Here is a 21,245-nt window from a genome sequence, read left to right on the forward strand (position 1 = left end):
TTCTGTTGATGTGAACTCAAACTTCATCCATTTAAATTGGCCTGGTTTGATGCATACACCTAATTCAGAATCCTCCTTGTCAACTCCAGATGTTCAGTTAGTTGAGAATACACTTACTTTTATTTATTTTTTTACTTCAAAAGTAGTCAAAAAAATAAACGTTTTAAAAGAAACTGTATGATTCTTTGTCTTTTGAAATGTTGGAATTTTTTACAGGCAGAATTTCAGTTTCAGGCGAACTATTTCTTCAGTCAGGTTTCTAATGAAATAGTGTGAGGAGATTAACAGTGTTTTACCTTTGGGCAGTTATCCCAGCGTTCATGAGGGCGAGTCTTTCTTACGCAGCGTAGGCCACAGCTGTCTAGTTCACATTTTCTTATGCTTTTACTACATGCGTTAAACCTGAATGTCTTTGTTGTACTGGTTTTTCTCCCAGGAGGATGAGCGCTCTTGTAGACACCAGCTACACCTTCAGTAACAGAACATACAATCATACTGACGTGTCACTTTCAAAACAGTCCCGTAGCAATAGAGGTTAGCTTTCAGTGTCGTAGTAGTAAGCGGTTGGATTTAGTTAGTTTGACTCCTGAGATGGTGGCGTTTACCTCAAGAGTGTGGCTAAAATGAAAATATTTCTTATTTCTGCTTTTACAATTAAATGTTTTATATCAGGAGAACTGAACACTTGGTGAACACTCCCCAGTTGGTGACTGTGCCTGGGCAGGTCATTGTTTTGTAGGATGTAACACCCAGCTGCATGTAAATGGGAAAGGCCTTATCATAGGATACTACATCATGAAAACACCACTTGGCTGGCACCAGCCTCGTCCTCCCACACGCATAACATCAGGTTGGAAAAAAAGATGCTGGGACATATACTATACTGTACCTGCAAAGGCAAAGTGAGTATTCTGGATCTGGACCTGAGGCAGGTGCTGACCTCATAATGTAAGTGGCTATGAAATTTTTATCCCTCTGTTCAAAAATGAAACCATCTTCCTTGTTTTGCCTTAAATAGCCGAATAGCCTTTGGAACAGGACTTAAAATTGGGACATATATCACACTTCATTTCTGTCTTTGTGTTCCGAAAAGCATAATTATTAGGTCATTTTTGAGTCTTATAAATCCATCAGCCAGTTTCCTGATGATGCTGCATTAAAGCAAGATTCAGAATTAAATGTAGTTTTGGTCACACTTTATTTTAAGGTCCAGTTCTCACTATTAACTAACTATTAACCACAGCTTTTCTCTCAGTAAACTCCTAATCTGCTGTTTATTAATAGTTAGTAAGGTAGTTGTTAAGATTCTGTATGGGGTGGATTACAGGATCTAAAATATGGTCATGCAGAATAAGGCATTAATATGTGCTTTTATATGAAGTTCCAAACGTAGGTTCGGGAGGAGCCTAATCATTCAGTCTTGTCAATCATCATTAGGAGCCTATATAAGCAGCTCTCATTGCACCGTCCCAGCTTCAATTCTTCCAGCATCCCTCCACCTCCCCATCTCCTCCTCTATTTCTGTTTTTCTCTCTCTAGGTAGTACCGTAATGGGGGATTGAACTCAGCGCTCAAGCCAAGCCTCGGGTTCAAGCCTCCATTAAGGACAGCAAGCCAAGTTCGTTTACCATTAACCATCAGGACTGGATGGGCAAGCGAACTTGTGAAAAGTACTAATAAACAGCCAAAATACTAATATTCTTGTTAATAGTAAGAATTGGTCCTTAAAGTGCTACCATTTGTGTGCCGACATTGTATATTTTCACTTTGTTGTGAGGAAAGTGAAGCGTTAATCAAAGTGATATTCTTTTGCTTGATTTTATTACTTTAGTGCTCAGAAACCCATCAACCCAAAGCCTACATTGTGATTTGTATTTCATACAATACATAACATATGATTTGATGATTTATGTTTATTTTGTTGACCCTATGAGTAATGAACTGTTTAAGGAATGATGCCTCTTTGAAAAATAATGTGTTGAGTGGAATATTCAATATACCTGTCTATATGTTGTAGAGGCTCATTGATATGTAACCAATCAACAAGAAGCTTAAATGGCACGAAAACATTGTCCGAATGATTCAAATCACACTTTTTTTTTTTTTTTTTTGTCAAACTCTCTGATATTTGAGTGGTAAATAAAGACTGTATACCAAAAAGCAAAATAATTAAAATTAGACTTGTCATCTAATTAAAACAATAATTTCTTCATCATTCATGTACTGAATGTTCAAAACGGTCAATAAAAAGAGATGCACAGTGCTCTCACAACACACACCGTGCACTGTATGACAATTTTGTGAATATGGAGTTTCGATGTTTGTTTTTTTTTCTGTCCAAATTTAATTTTGAAATCAAATTAGCCTATCTGATGTGGGTAACAAAATGGGATACTCGTTTTAATACTTGTTTAAACAGTACACTTCTGTTTCTCTATGATAAAAACACTACATCTACTGTAATTGGTCATAAATTTCTCCCATGTCCATGTCATGTAAAGTTCAGTTCAAGATCTAGCCATGAAGAAGGTGTTAGTCAGGATAGAGCAAGAACCCAGAGAAGGTGCTGTCATCCTCGCTGCTGGAGTAGACACCGTTCCAGTCTCTCAACGTCTCTACCCATACCTGGTCTCCCACATCCAGCTTCAGGATCACTAGATTGGATGCCTGGTCAATGTCTTGACCCTGTAGGGTGTCTCTCGAACGTACCTTACGCACCCCATTCACCACCAGAGAAGCACGCAGCGGCTTGTTTCTCACCGTGATCTGGTAGGAGAACACATAAACTCCTGAGTAGGTGCAGTTGAATTTGCTCGTGACTATGTCGTAATGGTTTTCTCCATTGTAGAAGACCTTGTCGAAGCGAACTGGAAATCCCGATGGGGGAAAAGACTTGCTTGGATATAAGCCGACGCTGAAAGCAGACCGTACTCTTGATTCACTTTGACCCATTGAGCCCTTCAGTCCCCTTAGGCCTCGGTCTCCACGTTTCCCTTGGGCGCCGCGGTCACCCTTCATTCCCCTCAGACCTCTCATACCTTTGACTCCTGCTGGTCCCCGTGCTCCTGGCTCACCCTTTGCTCCGGGAATTCCTGGTTCCCCGCGTTCTCCGGCGATTCCTGGAGTCCCGTGCATGCCGTGTTGCCCAGATGGACCAGGGTCTCCACGCACACCTGGTGGTCCAGGATCACCTGGCTCACCTTTCTGGCCCCTATCTCCAAGTAAACCGCACTCTCCTCTATCACCCTTTTCACCCTTTTCACCAGACATGCCTTGGGGTCCTGGTGGTCCATCTTTGCCTGGCTCTCCCTGATCACCTTTTGACACATTCAAATTTGGATCTCCTTTTTCTCCTTTCGAACCTTTGAATCCTGGCAGTCCAGCTGCTCCCTTCTCACCTTTAATACCCATCTCACCTGTTTAGTACAAATATATTGCATTTATTCATCTTTATTGGGTATAACATTTGCAGGGACCTAATGGATAACTGTGTTCACCTTTCATTCCAGCCTTTCCCTGGATGCCTGGAGATCCAGTCAGTCCTGTGTTTCCTTGATCACCTTTCTCTCCTGTAGAAAACAATAGGAAATTTCAAACATGCATGTTATCACCAAGATTACAGTTAAAAGAACCAGGATAATGTCCATATATAATCTACTGCTCAAGCATGTACCTTTATCCCCTTTAGATCCTGAAAAGCCCTTTTGCCCTATTGGGCCCGGCATACCTTTGGGTCCAGGTGCTCCTTTTTCTCCAGGTGGGCCTACAATATGGCATTAAACAAAATGACAGAAGCCAGGTTTTCCCCCACATACCTACAGTAAAAAACACTCTAAGGGCCAGATTTACTAACAACCTGTACCAAAGCAAACCCTCTTTTATAATTAAAAGTCTAATGTCTGGATTTACTAAAGACAAGCAGTGAAACATTAGCGATGGAAAGGTATGGGCACAGTTACTTTTGCTGCTGACCTTATGGAATACCCAGATAGCAACATAATTGATAAACACAACATCATAGCAGCCAGCAAAGACAAACTTATTGTAAAAAAAAGTTATGAAACCGATGCACAAAACACTAATCACCATTATGGTGATAAATGAAACAAACGTTGGATTTAAAGGGGTCATATGATGTTGCTAAAAAGTACATTATTTTGTGTATTTGGTGTAATGCAATGTATTTGTGGTTTAAGGTTCAAAAATCACATTATTTTCCACATACTGTACATTATTGTTGCTCCTCTATGCCCCACCTTTCTGAAACACGTAGATTTTTACAAAGCTCATCATTCTGAGAAGTGAGGTGTGCTCTGATTGGCCAGATATCCAGTGCATTGTGATTGGCCGAATACTTCAAGCTTGTAATGGAAATGTTACGCCCCCTTACCGTATTGTGATGCCGTGTCCCGACGCGACGACACAAAAACAATAAAACCCATTATAAACGAGGCATTTGTTGCATCCAGTGGGGACATAATTTACTGATTATAATGACTTATACTGTCTTTTCACACGCGCGTTGCAAAGCGCCGCGTAAACATTACTATGTCTGCATTTGTGATCGGAGAAACGACAAACAACAAGCACTACTCTACACAGCTCAGAACTCGCGTTTGAATAGTCAGTGGCAAATTCTTTAAATATGAAAACATATTGAGCTGTGAGTCAGAAGCGCCAGACTGTCCTTGCAAAGTTTATAGAAACAGGCTTTGTGCAAGTCAGCATTATAGGCTACTCTCTCAGGTTCAGGAAATAGTCCTCTGTAAAATGCGCTGCACACACTCTAATATTTGGGTTGTACTGTTCTGGAACAGTGTTGTAAATACAACTTAACCACTGATTTCTAGTTGTGTCCTCTTTTGGAAGCCCAAACAAAGTAGTTTTGCTTTCACATGAAACACAGCGTCTCCACGACATGGCGTCAGCGGCAACAACAATACAACAGCAAGAATAAAAATCACGACCCCTTCCTTTGCGTATACATTTGGGCGGTGTTATGCAAATCTTCCTACACAGTGACATAGGCATGTGGGGTGTGTTTAAATGAGCCGTTTTAGGAGGGCGTGGACAAGTCTTAACTTTTATAAAGAATATCTCTTTGGGTTTGAGACTTTAGTCTTTGCAACTTTAGGGCTCTTATCCATGCATGAACAGCTTGTAACACTCCAAAGAGAAAGAAAAGCTTGAAATCGCATCATATGACCCCTTTAAACCCTGTTAATTCTCAATAAAAAAACTTCTGTAGATGTCTGACAGAAAGTCAATCTGATTAGTAATAAGTGAAGCTGGTGATGCTGTTTGTGGAGTTGTTTAATCCTCCTCTGCTGAGAACTTGAGATTTAATGTCTTTTATCTTCAGTTGATTTCATCTAAGGCTGTGGCTGCAGTCAGTTGTTGTTGTTGTTGAGTTTCTGTTCATCTCATTTTTTCTGTTCTCTTCTTTCCTTCAGTGATTCTGCTTGTTAATGGGCTTATTAAGGCTGACGTGACTCCATATTTAAAATACAAAGATTTTGTGACTCAGATAAGGTCCAGTTGTGGTTTATTTCTTTGCTCTTGGCTGACATGTGGCATTGCTATGGCCTGCTTGTGGCAAACAGGAGCGGTCCACACAAGTGCCATCATTCCACGCTACATGTGGCCAGATCATCATTCCACATGTGCCAGATGTGGGCCGGATCTGGGCCGACAATATGTTGCTATCTGGGTATGCATTTGTAGGAGTTTCCCTTTCAGATGCAACACTTATGGGAGAAAAGTATTTAACCTTTCAACTGCCCCTCCACCATTCTTCAGATTATTGCTGAAGTGAAAGCAAGAAAAAAATTTAAGTATATAAATGTCATAGATGTTTTTTACTGTAAAGAAAATGTACTGTACTAAAAAATTGTATTTTATATAAAATAAATATTTCATAAAATATTTTGAAATCTACAGCTCTTGCTATAAAATCAAAACCATATGTTTAAAGTTATATTTCAAATTTGAAGTTGGTATAAAAAAAAATGGAGGTTCCTGTGAGATTTTATTTAGGCGTACTGGATGCTACTGGATGACATCCAAACTCAAAACACTCACCCAAACATTTTTAAAAAATTTTTCATGCATTTTCAAGAGTACTTCTATCACAAAATAACCACCAAAGATGAACCTTAAGACTCAGACCTTTCCAACGATATGTTTTGTCAAATTATAAAAAGTTTTGATCATAAATTATTGTAGTAAATTTTGTAATGTGACACTTGACACTGCCCTCTAGGGGGAGGAGCCCGTTAAAATATTTTTTAAAAAGACAATAAAAAAGTGCATTAAGTTGACAGTGTCAATTAAGGGGTTAATTGAATCATGCAAGGTGCTAAACTAAAGTTTGCAATAATCAACATATTGGTATTTGCGCCATTATTTATCACCCAAAAAAGCATGTCTTAACCCATTGTGCACATGTGTTGTTAGTACATTACAAGCACCTGATTATCATCGTCTCTGCTTGTTTTGTGACCCTACACTAATTTGCAATGTTCTTGTTAGATTGCTTTGGTCAATATGGATATGAGCTCATTGAATCAATGATGAACTGACTTCAACTGAAAATTGAGTGTTTACTGTTGTGCTTTTGCATTATTAAACACTATTTTCCTGTTCAATACTATAAAACTGCTTTGACACAATCTGTATTGTTAAAAGCGCTATATAAATAAAGGTGACTTGACATGAGCTCTCGGCATCTATCAGTAGATCACCTGCAGAACCTTGCACTCCCATCGGTCTCGCACTAATTTGCCCTGTTTAGTAAATCTGGCCCTGTTTTGTTATAAGAACATGCAGAACGTATGACTTCGCTTGGCTGACCTGGCAGTCCTATGTCTCCTTTGAAGCCTTGCGGGCCTTTCTCTGGAGGGCAGCACTCACAGAAGTTGAAGTAGCATTCATTGTAGTCTAGTGTGTAATTGTCTTTGGCCGTGGTGGGAGATGCGGTGGTGTCTGTAGGGTAGTCGATATAGCTGTCAGCAGGAACTGTAGTGCTCTCTGTGACGTGCACAGGGAAGCGCTCTCTTGTTTTGGTGTAGTCCACAATCCGTGCGGTGACCGTAGGCTTGCCTACATAAACAGTGGTTTGGACCAGCTCTCGAGGGGGTTTCTTGGTGTACTGGTACTTTGGCCTCTGAGTGGGCTTGATGGTGTCACACAGGGTTATAAAGGTCAGTGCTATTACAGTTATGAAGATAGCACGTTCAAAGATCATCCCCATTTTCTGTCTGTAGAGAAAGAGTGAATAAGAAATGTGAATAAGAATTTACAAGCCTGACTGGACCAAACATCGCCTTGTAATTTGTTAAACCTTAATGTATGAAAGGTGGTGAAAGAAGGATTTGTTTAATTGCAATTGATCAATATCAGTCACATTTAACTCTTTCCCCGCCAAACACGGAATTTTCCAGGTGTCCATGTTTTCACTGTTATACACTCGGGGGCGCTATTACGCATCTCCTGAATGAGTCTAGACTGTCCCGATCAAAAACACAGACAAGGAAGACACAGAAACGACTGATCTCATGTGTAAGCAGATGCATATGAAAAGTAATGCGATCATCAACACTAACCCCATATAAATGAAAACTGCCTAATGTTACCGAGTGAAATATTTGATCCAGGAAGAGGTAAAGGACTGATGGAAGCGATCTACTGCATCTTTGCTTTGATCATGGTACTGAATATGATTCATATGTAGTATTTGATAAAAATATGATTTTCACAGCTTTTTGCTTAAAATGTTGCATTTTTTATGAAACCTACCTACATTCAAGTGTTGATTCAAAAAGAATGCTTGAAGGTAGAATAACAGTATTGACAAGAAAAAGAGAAAGGCACTCAAATCATTGGTTAACTAATGTATAGATGCAAATTGGATATGACGATACGTCAACTACCATTAAATGCCATTGGTGCTTGTCAAGTCAAGTGACGTGCAAGAACCAATGATGTTGATGTTACTGGTTTGTCACCATATTTGATTTTAGGCTTGTTCGACTTCATGCGGCGCCGCAAAGATCTGCTGCCGCGTGACAAAAGCCATCAAAGTACTGCGAGAGCAAAACGAGACCAGCCACCTAGTAGGGATGCGCGGTATACCGATACTGGAAAAATACCGGTATGTATTATATTTCAAACGGTACGATATCATAATTTTGCTCAATTCGGTATTTCATACACTGACGTTGCGAGGTGCACCTGTAGGTGGCAGTGCTTCCCAAATAGCTGCGCAACTGGTAAATGTGACAACAGAACAGCGCGATGGATCAAACAGATGAAACTATCAACGCACCCGAAATTAATAAATAGAACAGTAGAAGTGAAATATGACATTACTTTGCATACAAAACAGATGATAAAGGTGAACGAACTGAGCTTACTGCACCTGTATGCAAGCGCTGCTATAAATCATGTTGCCACAGGAGGAGGCAACACAAACCTTTTATAAGCATTTGTCGCTTGCTCATCCTGATCTTTTCAGAGAATTAAGAGATTGACAGATGAGTGCATCATTCATAAATTCAGATTTTATTTTAACTTTTATTTACAGCTGATCAACGCACATACAGATGTGATACAGTAAGTGCAAACGTGCGTGTGTGACACGCTAGAACCAGAAGTTTTGGTAACGTAATATATGCACTTACATTTTATACAATCAAATATTAATTGAATTTGAATTAAGCAAGAGTTTTGCTATATTATTGTTAGCATCAATATTAACATGAAGGGAATGTTTCTGCCGCTAATATGCAGCAGCCGAGAGAGCGAGATTTATATTTAATGCTTTTTCTTTGGCTATTGTCTCTGTATACATGAATTGATCAATGTATTAATTTGATTTGAGAATAAGTAATTACTTAATATCAGTCTATTCATCTTATAAAGTGATTGTATCACTTCTGTAGCGTTTGGACCGATCAGACACACAACTATTTGTTATATTTAACAAATAATCTCTTATGCCCCCTCAACCAACCAAAGGGCCAACTATGAGGGTCTGTGGACCCTTCCCCCGAAATGCATCCAACACCTAAGAAAGGCAGAACAGGCCTCTGGTTCCATGGCAACCCATCAGATAACACTAGTTTTATTGCTTAAAGGAATGCAAGCAGAGCAACTCGCACTACCTTTTTCCTATAGGAAAGACATTATGCCATAAAAATGGACTCTTCTCTAATTAATTAATTAATTCTGCGAATCTTTTAGATTCTGAGAAGATGAGGATGTGAGCTAGAACGCTTCTGGACCCTTACGTTTTTGTGCCAGGCCTTGCGGCCTTGACTTTCCATTCAACCAAAGGTCCTCGGACCTCAGATGATCTCTTTCTTAGCTCTTTTTCACCTTCTACCTGGAAACTCCCGATCACCACCGAGCCAGAATAACATCTTTTGGAATTCATCACTCTTCATCCCGGAAGAACGTGATCGTAAGTCCAAAACCTTGAAACCATCAAGACTTTCATCCGAGACTGCATCCGGACACTCGCCAACGACCAAGGCAATGCAAGTATCGTACATTTAACTAAACGAAACAGAGGTTTAGTATAAGTTAGAGACCCCGTTATACACAGCGCTGATGGTTTTACTCAGGTGGTTAACTGACTCTTATTAAGAAATATCCTTTCTTAGAGTTGATATGAATTTACACTGAATGTTCGCTGGATGAACAGATCAGTTGATGGCAATTTAATTCTGCTACAGTTATTACTGTCAGCCAAACTCTAAAACTGACCTGAAACTAAGTAAAATCCAACCTTTTTTTCCAGAAGACCCCATTTTAAAGTTCCCATTTTCAATTCTTATAAATGTGCAATAAACAACATGCAAGTTTGTTTTCACCAAACCCTGTCATATATGCCTTTAAGTCACTTGTAATATACAGTAGGAGTTTCATTGGATCATTCAATGATACATTTTTAGGTCTTGTACGATTCATAGTACAGTACGGCTTCCAGATGTCTGTTAAAGAGCACTTTATCATTTCATCATCAGTTGTGTACAAACATATTTTAAAAAGCAGTTTTACTTGCATTCTAAAGCAAAAAATCTTTATCAAGACCACAAAAGGGGGTAGCTAATTTTCCTCTCTGACTCTGACATGGCCTTCTTATCATTGTTCAAGTCACTCTAGATAGCTCTGCTCCTGCAGAGTTCATCTCTAACACCAAACAAACCACAGAAGGCCACACAATTTTCCAAATGCACACTGAAAACTAAAGAGAAGCAGCATGTACCTGCACTGTTCAATGTGATTCAAGACATTTTGGAGCTTGTATATCTGGAAGCAGTTGTGTTCATGCCACAGTTTAAAGTTCAGAACCATATATTACAGGAATGAATGAAAATAACTCTTGAAGTGTGAGTAAATAATAGTTAATAACCAGTGTTGGGTGTAATGCATTACTAAGTTATTCATTACTGTCATTTATTTACTTTTCCCTTAAAAAAAGTAAAGTAAGGTATTACTCATAATTGTTCTGCAATTTAATTAAGATGTAATTGCATTAAATACTGTATATACTATAGAACAATTCTTTATGAAACAATAGTGGATTTATCAATCAAAATTTACAACAAAAAGTTACATCTAATGTTAAAACGATGTTGTAATGTTGTACTTTAGTCAGTTCAAGAATAATTTATGCAATTTTGAATTATTTATTTGAAAGAATTAAAAGAGCAGGATTTAGAAAGTAATAAGTATAAGTGCAATGCTTTTTATAGACAGCAATGTCTGTCAGTAACACTGTTAGTAAGTAATTCATTACTTTTTTAGAGTTACTCACCCAACACAACTAATAGCATTCAACTGGTATCTGTGCGATTTATTTGGAAACTTACATTAAAACGGAAATGCTATGTTCGCATGAGAACATTTTCATTTCATTTTTATTTCGAACAAAGCACAACATAAAACAAAATATATAAACACAACAAATATGTTGCAGCACCAAAGAAAAACCACGTCGCAAAGATGTTATGTCCGAAAAGCCTATTATCTTTCCCATATACAATTCCATATCGTTCCAGTATATCTTTTAATATATTACATCGGTATCTTTATATTTTTATATATTCCTTACAAAATAACAAATCCACAATAACTTAAACACCAACCAAATGGTTTTTATCCAGAACAATCACCCATCCTAATCAGCATTATAACCCCCACAAACACCTCTATACATCCACATGTGCTTTTAATAAAGTGTTTTTATACAATGCTTAACACCTGCTCCAAACAGAGATACACATACTTTTTAAGGTTGTTCTTATATTAATCTTTTTAAAGTTTAACTCCACCCTGCCTATCTGGAAACATTTCCCGGAAGTAACTTATTTCTTGCTTTGAACATAACTTTTTTTAATTTAACCAAATCAATAAACTTCAATATAATGGACTGTAAAAATAATACATTTGTATGCTCCATATATCCCACATTATTCAGATTTATGATTGCTATCTTTTGTAATATACATATCTATTGTAAATTTCAAATTCATTCTCCAAAATATTCTTGGTCAAAATCATTATAGCTAGTTCTACCTGTGAGTAACTGGCCATGAGTAAAGCATAGAAGTGTGTGTTGAAATAAATGTTAGACTTCAGTGTTTAGGCTGCTGTAGCAGGTTCTGTAAGACTATCCAGAAGCTCACTATAGTGGCCATGTTTCTCTGTATCGTGTGGTGCTTTTGTGACATAGAATACCCTCATGAACCAAGCCATCTAACCAAGAGCAAACAGCACAGAAAAAATACTGGTCTGGCAGCTGGAGGGATGGACCAGGGGCAACCTGACACATGATCGAGGACGCATTTGGATGGACTGGTGCCAAGCTCACAGCTTTCATCGCTATAACACCACCTTATAGACCGATTACCTGGATCAAAACTCCTCACGCTTCATTCTCGGAATAGTTAGCGACAGGTGATGCTGGACTCTAGAGCGTTCGCTGAGAGCAGAACCTGCCAGCCGAATATAACAGCCTCAGTCAGGAAATCAGAGTCTCATTCCAATCTGTTTGGTGTCACTCCAAAAAAGCTTTTGTCCAAAAGAGCAGCGATAATCTCAGGAGCTCACTTCAGCCTCAACTGTTTTCTGGAGGGAAATGGCTTATCTAACGAAGCTGCTTTTGAGGTAAAATGAAGGGTACTGGCAGCCAGCGACCATGACCGGCTTAGTTCTGTGAGAGCGTGTGTGATGTGTTCGGGGTCGTTCACAGAGACGCTTCTTAAAACTTTGCAGAGTGTCTTCAAAAGCGCTTATGTGCAAGATGTGGCACAGCGGTCAAAGATGTCAGTCTAGCACATGTTGTTTACATAGAAAACCTGTTAAAAAGCAGCAAAAATGCATTCTGTGTGAACTGACACTAAACTGTGCAATGCTTAAATACAGTGGCTCCAAATGAAGTACACTAGCAGTCAAAAGCTTTTTAACAGCATGATTCTCACCAAGCCTGCATTTATTTGATCCAAAGTACAGCAAAAACAGTAAAATTGTGATTTTTTTTTATTTTTATTTTTTATATTTTAAAATGTAATTTATTCCTGTGATTTCAAAGCTGACTTTTTAGCATCATTACTCCAGTCACACGATCCTTCAGAAATCATTCTAATATTATGATTTGCTGCTCAGGAAACATTTATTATTGTTGAAAACAGCTGAGTAGAATTTTTTCAGGTTTTTTTTGATGAATAGAAAGTTCAACAGCATTTATCTGAAATATAAATTTTTGTAACATTATAAATGTCTTTTTCATCACTTTTGATCGATTTAAAGCATCCTGGCTAAATAAAAGTATTAATTTATATAGTCTTTCTCAAAAAATGTATAAATAAATTGACTGACTCCAAGCTTTTGAATGGTGTAGTCGTGAATAATGTTACAAAAGCTTTTTATTTCAGATAAATGCTGATCGTTTGATCTTTCTATTCATCAAAGAATACTCAAAAAAATGTACTCAACTGTTTTAAATATTCATAATAATAATCAAATGTTTCTTGAGCAGCAAATCAGCATATTAGAATGATTTCTGAAGATCATGTGACACTGAAGACTGCAGTAATGATGCTGAAAATACAGCTGCGCATCACAGAAATAAATTATATTTTAAAATATATTCAAATAGAAAACAGTTATTTAAATAGTAAAAATATTTCACAATATTACTGCATTTGCTTTATAAGTTGTATAAATGTTAGGATGAAACATTCTTAAAGCAATGTTTATGGAACTATATTACAACTTTATTAATATTTGAAATACGTTCTCATAATGTTGAGAGAATACGTTCTGAGATCAAAATTCTTGGAACGTCTTTATGATGTTGTTTGTACTTGATGAATATTCTTATTACATTGAGAGAACAACATTTTCAAAATGTTCTTATGATATTATTTGCACTTGGAACATTGTAAGAACATTTTCTGTAACCTTTAAATAACATTCTAATCACTACAAGAACACTGGAGATTTTAACATTCTTAGAATATTAAAAATATGTTCAAATAACGTTATATTTTGGTTGAAGTTAGTAGAATGTTTTAAGAAACAGTTTGTAACCTTTAAATAACATTATAATCACAAGAAAACTAGTCATTTTAATATTTTGGGAACATTTCAAAACAATGTTCCCACAACCTTTTTAGGTCCCACTTTATATTAGGTGGCCTTAACTACTATGTACTTGCATCAAAAAATAAGTACAATGTACTTATTGTGTTCATATTGTATTGCAAAACGCTACTGAGGTGTGATACGGGTAGGTTAGGGACAGGTTTGGTGGGATGGGTAGGTTTAGGGTGGGTTAAGGTGTAAGGGATGGGTCAACAGTGTAATTATAAATGTAATTACATGCAGGCATTTTTAAAATATAAGTACAATGTAAAAACATATATGTACACAATAAGTGCATTGTACCAAATGATTTAAATTAGTGCTGTCAAACAATTAATCGCATCCAAAATAAAAGTTTTTGTTTACATAATATGTGTGTGTACTGTGTATATTTATTATGTATATATGAATACACACACAGACAGGATATATTTTGAAAATATTTACATGTATACATGCATATAATTTATATAAAATATATTTAATATATAAACATAACATATATTTCTTAAAATATGCATGCATGTGAGTGTATTTATATATACATATATGCCTATACACAGTACACACACACACTTTTAAAACTTTTATTTTGGATACGATTAATCACGATTAATCGTTTGACGGCACTAATTTAAATGTAAGGCCACCTTTTTTATAACCTAAATTTGCTACCTGGAAAAGTATCAATGCTAGTGTCATTTATCTTAAAGAACGAGAGCAAAAACACATTCATATACTTTTTGTAGCTGCTGTACACCTCTCTCTCATCCTACCCAAGAACCTCTGGAATCAATGAAGCTGAAAAAGGCATAAAGAAAATTCAGTCTGTCTTATGTTTCAGACTGGAACATAGGCTATAGACTGAGGTATGCAAGGAGCACAGCAAGGCCAGGGGGCGATACCCATCTGAAACGTGAGAGGAAGGGCTGCTTCAGGAGGGTAATACTCCACCTTGACCTGCTGGTGTCACTCCACTATTCAAGACAAACCCAGCCATAGTGCTCACTTTACTCCTGCCCATGCAAAGAGAGGCTCTGCTGAACACCGACCCCCCTCGTTCCTGAAAAGCCTTATGGGAGCGAGACAGGGTAAACCATAGGACACAGAGCCGGTATCGCAATACAACCCCAGAGCCCCTGGTGCACTGCTCCACAATCAGGAGCAACAGAGCGCGTAGAAATAGATGCTCTTGACTTATAATGGTCCTCAGATGCAGAGGTTTAAAATTGCAAATAAAAAGACGTGCATTCATGTTGATCAATGCATCATGTCATGAATGCATCGTATCCGTAAAGCATGTTTGCTCCTGTTTAAGGGGATTTGAGGAGCATGGGGCTCGTGTGTCACCTGAGCTGGAGGTGTCTTTGGTAACGGTTGAGGCTGTGCTCTGCTGGTAAGCCTTTAATGGAGATCACTGTGACCTTGTCAGGAATAGAGAGGCTTTTGGACTATTCACCTTCTGCTTTTTTCCCCTTCAAATTCCCAAGACAGACTGGAAGGCTTTTTGATTCACAGGGTTGTAGAAAATGATGCTTATGTAAAAAGCAAGGAAAAATAGACACAAAATAATAGTGCTATAACTGCTCACTGTTTTACCTTTAAAAAATATTGCATGCACTCTTTCAATGAATATAAAGTCATTAAAACATGTATAAATTAATAATTACAAAAGTATGTTTAAAAGAGTTTAACGTCACACTGCAAAATCAAAAAGTACTTTATCTACCAAAATATTTAAATTTAATTTAGCGATTAATCGCATCCAAATAAAAGTTTTTGTTTACGTAGTATATGTGTGTGTACTGTGTATATTTATTATGTATATATAAATCACACACACAGAAAAATATGTTGTTTATATATTAAATATATTTATATATTAATTATATGAATATAAATATATACATGTAAATATTTTCAAAAGATATACTGTATGTGTTTGTATTTATATATACAGTACACGCACATATATTATGTAAACAAAAACTTTTATTTTGCATGCGATTAATCGTTTGACAGCACTACTTAAAACACATGTTAAAATGCATGTACATAAAACATCCAAAACCGTGCAAATTACGTGTTTGGCAAAAGCTCTTGGAAAATGGCATTTGCAAACATTTTTTACATTTTTGAAATTTTGAATTTAGAAATGCACCTAGCTTTACCAAAGCAGGTGTAAACTATATATCATATATTATACAGCCGAACTGCCAGTACATCCAAGAGAAAAGATCAGAGATTATCTTTTACATTTTTTAAAACTGAAATCAAAAATGGATAAACAACTCAAACTGAACTGTGATCAAATGTAACTTCTGGTACATCACCACTGCATCCTCAGACAGAGCTGAGACATCAAGTCAACGAAGAGCATCAGTAAACGTGTTTACCAGACAGCAGGCTTGTCTCGTGTCCAGTGGCTTCAGCCGTCTCCCTCTGATCGAGCTCAAAACACTGAAGGCAGCAGATATGTGGATTTTAGAGTAGAGCAGGGGGTGTGTACTACGGTTCTGGCCCAGTGCTTCACAGTTACAGTCACCCAGACTGAACCTCAACAAAGTGCTGGGCAGCGGTGTTACCAGAACTGACCCAGAAACCTGACCCAAGCCCGCAGAACACTATGCACTCTATTCACCTGCTCGTCCTTCCCATTCCCTCTGATTTCCTCCCTCTTTCTCACTTTTCGCCCCTAGACTCTCATGCAGGGCTCTGCCATTTATACTAGCACTGTGTGTGTGTGTGTGTGTGTGTGTTGGGGGGGGGGGGATAACAGTGTTGTATCCTTCCATTAGAAAAGGTGCCAGGAAATCATATTCTCACACCTCAGACACAAATAGCCATGACCACAACTACCCCTTATGTTTTTCTGCAGATATTACCCCGATTCTAAATACGTACTTATTTATTGTTTCTAAACCAAAAGCACCTTCTTATTCTATAAGTGTCACATTAGGATTGGAACTGATGTAATTAAGAGAGTAAACAAAAGCTGTATCACACGCAAAACCTCCAAATTACACCTCCTGAGAAAGACCCTTTGGCCTTGTAAATATCATGAATTCCTACTATAAATACCTCAAATCACGTTTAAGCAAGTGTAGCAATGTGAACCGCAATTCAGAGTTTCTGTGCAATGCCCGATGATTGATATTTCACCACTAGAGGGAACGTTCATGAGCGCTCTGTGTGGAGCTGCAGTCTGAAGGGTCTGTGAGGGCTTGAGATGCATGCTTCAATCCTATTTAAATACACTGTTTAATGGCAGAAAGATTCAAAAGCACTGTTATCACTCTAACAGATTTCATGAATCCTTGTGAAAATGAAGTACACTTAAGAATGTGCACTTGATGTGACTTAATCCTATAAAGTATGTTTAGGTTATAAATATATAGTTTAAATAATTAGTATTGATACTCAGTGTAATATAAGTTTGTGTGTGTGTGAGAGAGAGAGTCTTAAAATAAATCTGTTTGACAAATATAAACGAGGATCAATCTTCTGTACTGTCTTCTGTTCCTGCTCAAGATATACTCGATTATTGAGCCATCTGACTGGCACGAAAAATCTGAAAAAGATACCATTGATAAGTTAATAAAAGTAAAAGTCAATACCTGTAATAAAAGTATCATGTTCACTTGTTACTAGATGCAGCAAACAACACAGAATAACCTTTAAAAAATGATACCATGTATCTCCCATGTTAACTCTGTGGGTACAACGGGGCTAAAGGCCCCCCTTAATGAAAAAATGTGCTATTCACTGCGCCTAAAATGTATAATTGCAGAAAACAAAATATATGTTGTATTGAACATTAATGGAGCAACAGATTTTGTGTGAAAATAAATCATTCAAGTTGTTTATTTCATTTAGAAATAAACGAAATAAGCAAACACGGTGTTGATACAAATAATAAAATAATGTCTAAGTTAATACTTGTTCAAAACAATCACTTTAGCAAAGTTTGCACTATTTTCTGCTTATTCTGAAAAATAAAATAATAATTTTTTGTTCAATAAATATACTGTCATTAAAATATGTTAATATAAAAAAATATATATTTTAAAACACAGAAACAAAATAATTTGAATAAGTATTGAAAGAGATCCAATAATTGAATATATATTTACAGTAGTAACAACAAATGATATTTTATTATATGATATGATTAATATAATGTTTTTAAATATGATGGTTTCATTCTAAACATGGTGATTATCTCTTATATGGACACCCAACATAATATATGATATTTACCATCTGAATCTAACCATGTCAACAAATGGAAAAGTCAGCGATCTATTAATTATCATGTTAATTACTGCGCGCCTTTAGCCCCAACAGCAGGGGCGCTTTTAACCCCAAATACCATACTTTTACATATTCTTTCGTTATTTAAAAACTGATGCTTTAATTATCTTAAACAAAACTGAAAATCATAAAGAAGACCTTTGTCTCAAAATATATGCATTAATTTGAGCGATTCTCATTTGCTACTTAAATCTACAACATTTAATGTTAAAAAAACATAAAACATTAGATCAAGTAAGCACAGAATCAACTTCGCGCTGCTGCACGCGATCGCGTCAAAGATCAGACAAATATACACGTGCACCTTGAAAAGCGGATGTTTTGGAAAGTGCTACGCCACGTTTTTGTGCCATTTAGATTAAAATAATATCAAAGGCACCTTTATCCCCGTTGTTCCCTACTGTACATGAATATGTGTGTATATAAAAATAATTAAACACACATATGCAAATAAGGATATTAGGCTACAGCACCGTCTTGGCAGATTTCATATCAGACAGGCCCACACCTGCATGTTTTCCATGTTTACCTGAGAACAACATCCACTAAAGTAGTAGAATGTTTTTAAATTCATGTATTAAGTACATGTATGTACCAGGAGCACCTTAAAAAAAAACACAACAAATTCCTTGTGTGTTTGCGCACACCTGGCGAATAAAGCTGATTCTGATTCTGATAAACTCATATGATTTCCATCTTTATTCTGAGTGGAATATATTAAAATATTATTGGGACTGCACATATAGTCCATAGATTTTAGGGAATGAATTAATCAATTAAAGCAAATCATGTTTATTTCTTAAGCACATATAAAAACAGTGTGTGCTTAGCAAAGTGCTGATAAAAAACATGAAATGAAAACAGCATATTTACAGCTACTAAAATGCATAGAATTGCCTTCAATGATTCAAGAGGCAATAAAAAAACATTTATGAGTAGGTTTAAAAGCATCAATATTTGAGGAGAGTACCTGATGAATCATTCCATGGGTGTGGCGCAGCGGTTAAGAAAGCACTGCCGCTGACCAGACCTGGACACAGTCAACAGCAGCCTGTTTCATGACCTTAAACATCTAGTGTTTTTTGGTGGGGAAGAAAGTCTGTGATATATTGTGATGCAAAACCATTTTCTCTGTCAAAAAATATTTTAACTGTTGAATTAACTATTAAGTCAGATTGAAATAGTTCATTATAAACAAGGATTTAATCAAATTTACATTATAAATAAGGATGAAAATGATCTCTTTTTCCAAAAACAAACTCAAGACCCATAATATTTGGATAGTAGAGGTATTATCGTAAATCAGGAAAGCAGCCAGACTGGTTTTCCATGTCCAAAGTTATTTGTGCCTAGAAGGCTTATCTAATGCCGCTCCAACGGTCCGGTTTTCCCACCTGGCTTTCTAAAGACTTCAGCACACCTGACAGCCGGATCTGAATTCTTTCCAAGACATGCTTTTCTTTCTGCAGCGAGATCTGTGTGAATCAGCGAGTATCATATATCCACCGACACCCTTGTGTGAAACTGAGGATGAATTATTAGAAAGTTTGACAGTTTTGTCAAATAGTAATGGTAACTTTTTAGGACAGACAGACTGTACTATATGAGACTATATATGACTATTATGACCATTTTTTCTTCTTCAATTCACTTCAGTTCTACACACGCATCTGTTTTTCTTTCAAGATGTTGCAATAGAATAGTCTTTTTCTAACAGAGCTGGTGTCACATATCACACATCAGCTTTCACAACAAAAACATGATTAATACCAAAACAATGTTATGATCACAGTCACAAGTCATTTGTGACATCATATAAAATGAATAAAAATACTCAATATTTTTGGAAATTGCGTTTATGAATTCGACTGTATAATCATTAGAATGATTAGTACAAAATAAATAAATAAATAATACACATCTCTCTGGCTGTCAGATCCAGCCCTTAACACTGTGATGCTGAAGTACACAAGGCCAGTGCAACTTAATTAGTTCTGGATTCATGACTGTTATTTTTTTTAACTTAAACCAATTAATAGAGCCCACTTAAACTTTGTTTTGTAAACTTGTAAACTTTTAAAACTTTGTCATGTTTGATTGTTTATTCATATGTAGTTACAAATCAATCTGAACAACTAATGACTTTTGAACAAATGATGGACTTGACTTGATGAAACTTGAGCCAATGGACTGATGCTTTGTGAAGAGGGTTAGACGCACTTCTCATGCAGCTCACTGTGCTTGGACTGAAAAGATCTGTCGTATTTCCTCTCTGAGTTTCTGATTGTGTGGCTCATGTAATATCAAACCAGTACACTCCCACAGAACTGACTGCCGCAGTGACTGCTTTCATTGCATTTTTCCTAACAATTAAAGTAAAGGGTACACAGAGCAACATAAAGGTAACAAATATTTCCTATATTGAAAATATGCTAAAAAATGAAGTTTTGATATATTTACAGTAGGAAATGTACAAGATATCTTCATGGAACATGATCTTTACTTAATATCCTAATGATTTTTGGCATAAAAGAAAAATCAATAATTTTGAGCCATACAATGTATTTTTGGCTATTGCTACAAATATACCTCAGCGACTTAAGACTGCTTTTGTGCTCCAGGGTCACAAATGTGTTTTAAAACAATACAAAACAAGTATTAAATTAAGATAAACCAATTGAAAATCAAGATATGTCTTGACTTTAGACCAAGGGTCAATTGTATAGCCACCATGTTAAGACTGTGTCTCAAGAACTAGTTTGACCAACTAGCAGCTGCCAAGAGTAATCAGTCTTACTTTTCCAATACAAATAAAACCAATCTACCTTTTCATAACTGAATTAAAAAAGTTATGACCCGTCTTGAAGAAAAAAATTAGATGACTAACTTTTTAAGACTAGTCTAAACAGTTTATGCAACCGCCCTCAGGATTCTCCAGATTTACAAGTCATGTAAATCAATACAACTGTAAAACATGGGTATTGTTGTAAGGAATAAGCCAAGACATTTTTCTAGTTATGCTGCACTGTTTTAAAGATATTTAAAATCTCATTTTAAAGAATTACTCCATGCACAAAATGTGTTTTTTTTTTTTTTTTTGGCTCAAAAGTTTACATTTTGGTATGCAATTTGTGTTTTCGTGAATTTAGTAAAATACAGGAGTGAGCCGACTGCTGTAAACCATCCATGCCGCAGGTGACGTCACAGAGTACCGTACTGCGGCTGCAGCATCATCACCGCAGAGAGAGAGAGAGAGAGATGAGTGCATGTAGGGAGAA

General features: G+C 36.7%; 1 protein-coding gene across 1 annotated transcript; it reads right to left on the minus strand.

The window, feature by feature from the left end:
* Positions 1–1,716: 1,716 nt before the first annotated feature.
* On the minus strand, positions 1,717–16,086 carry otol1b (otolin 1b). Its single transcript, XM_058745063.1, has 5 exons — positions 16,050–16,086; positions 6,853–7,259; positions 3,674–3,763; positions 3,498–3,569; positions 1,717–3,416 (listed from the first exon to the last, which is right to left on the minus strand). The coding sequence occupies exons 2-5, from the start codon at positions 7,250–7,252 to the stop codon at positions 2,533–2,535; spliced, it is 1,446 nt and encodes a 481-aa protein (XP_058601046.1). The 5' UTR covers positions 7,253–7,259; positions 16,050–16,086; the 3' UTR covers positions 1,717–2,532.
* Between the last annotated feature and the right edge of the window lie 5,159 nt (positions 16,087–21,245).

The sequence above is a fragment of the Onychostoma macrolepis genome, chromosome 15 (assembly GCF_012432095.1).
Source record: "Onychostoma macrolepis isolate SWU-2019 chromosome 15, ASM1243209v1, whole genome shotgun sequence".
Classification (NCBI taxonomy): Eukaryota; Metazoa; Chordata; class Actinopteri; order Cypriniformes; family Cyprinidae; genus Onychostoma; species Onychostoma macrolepis.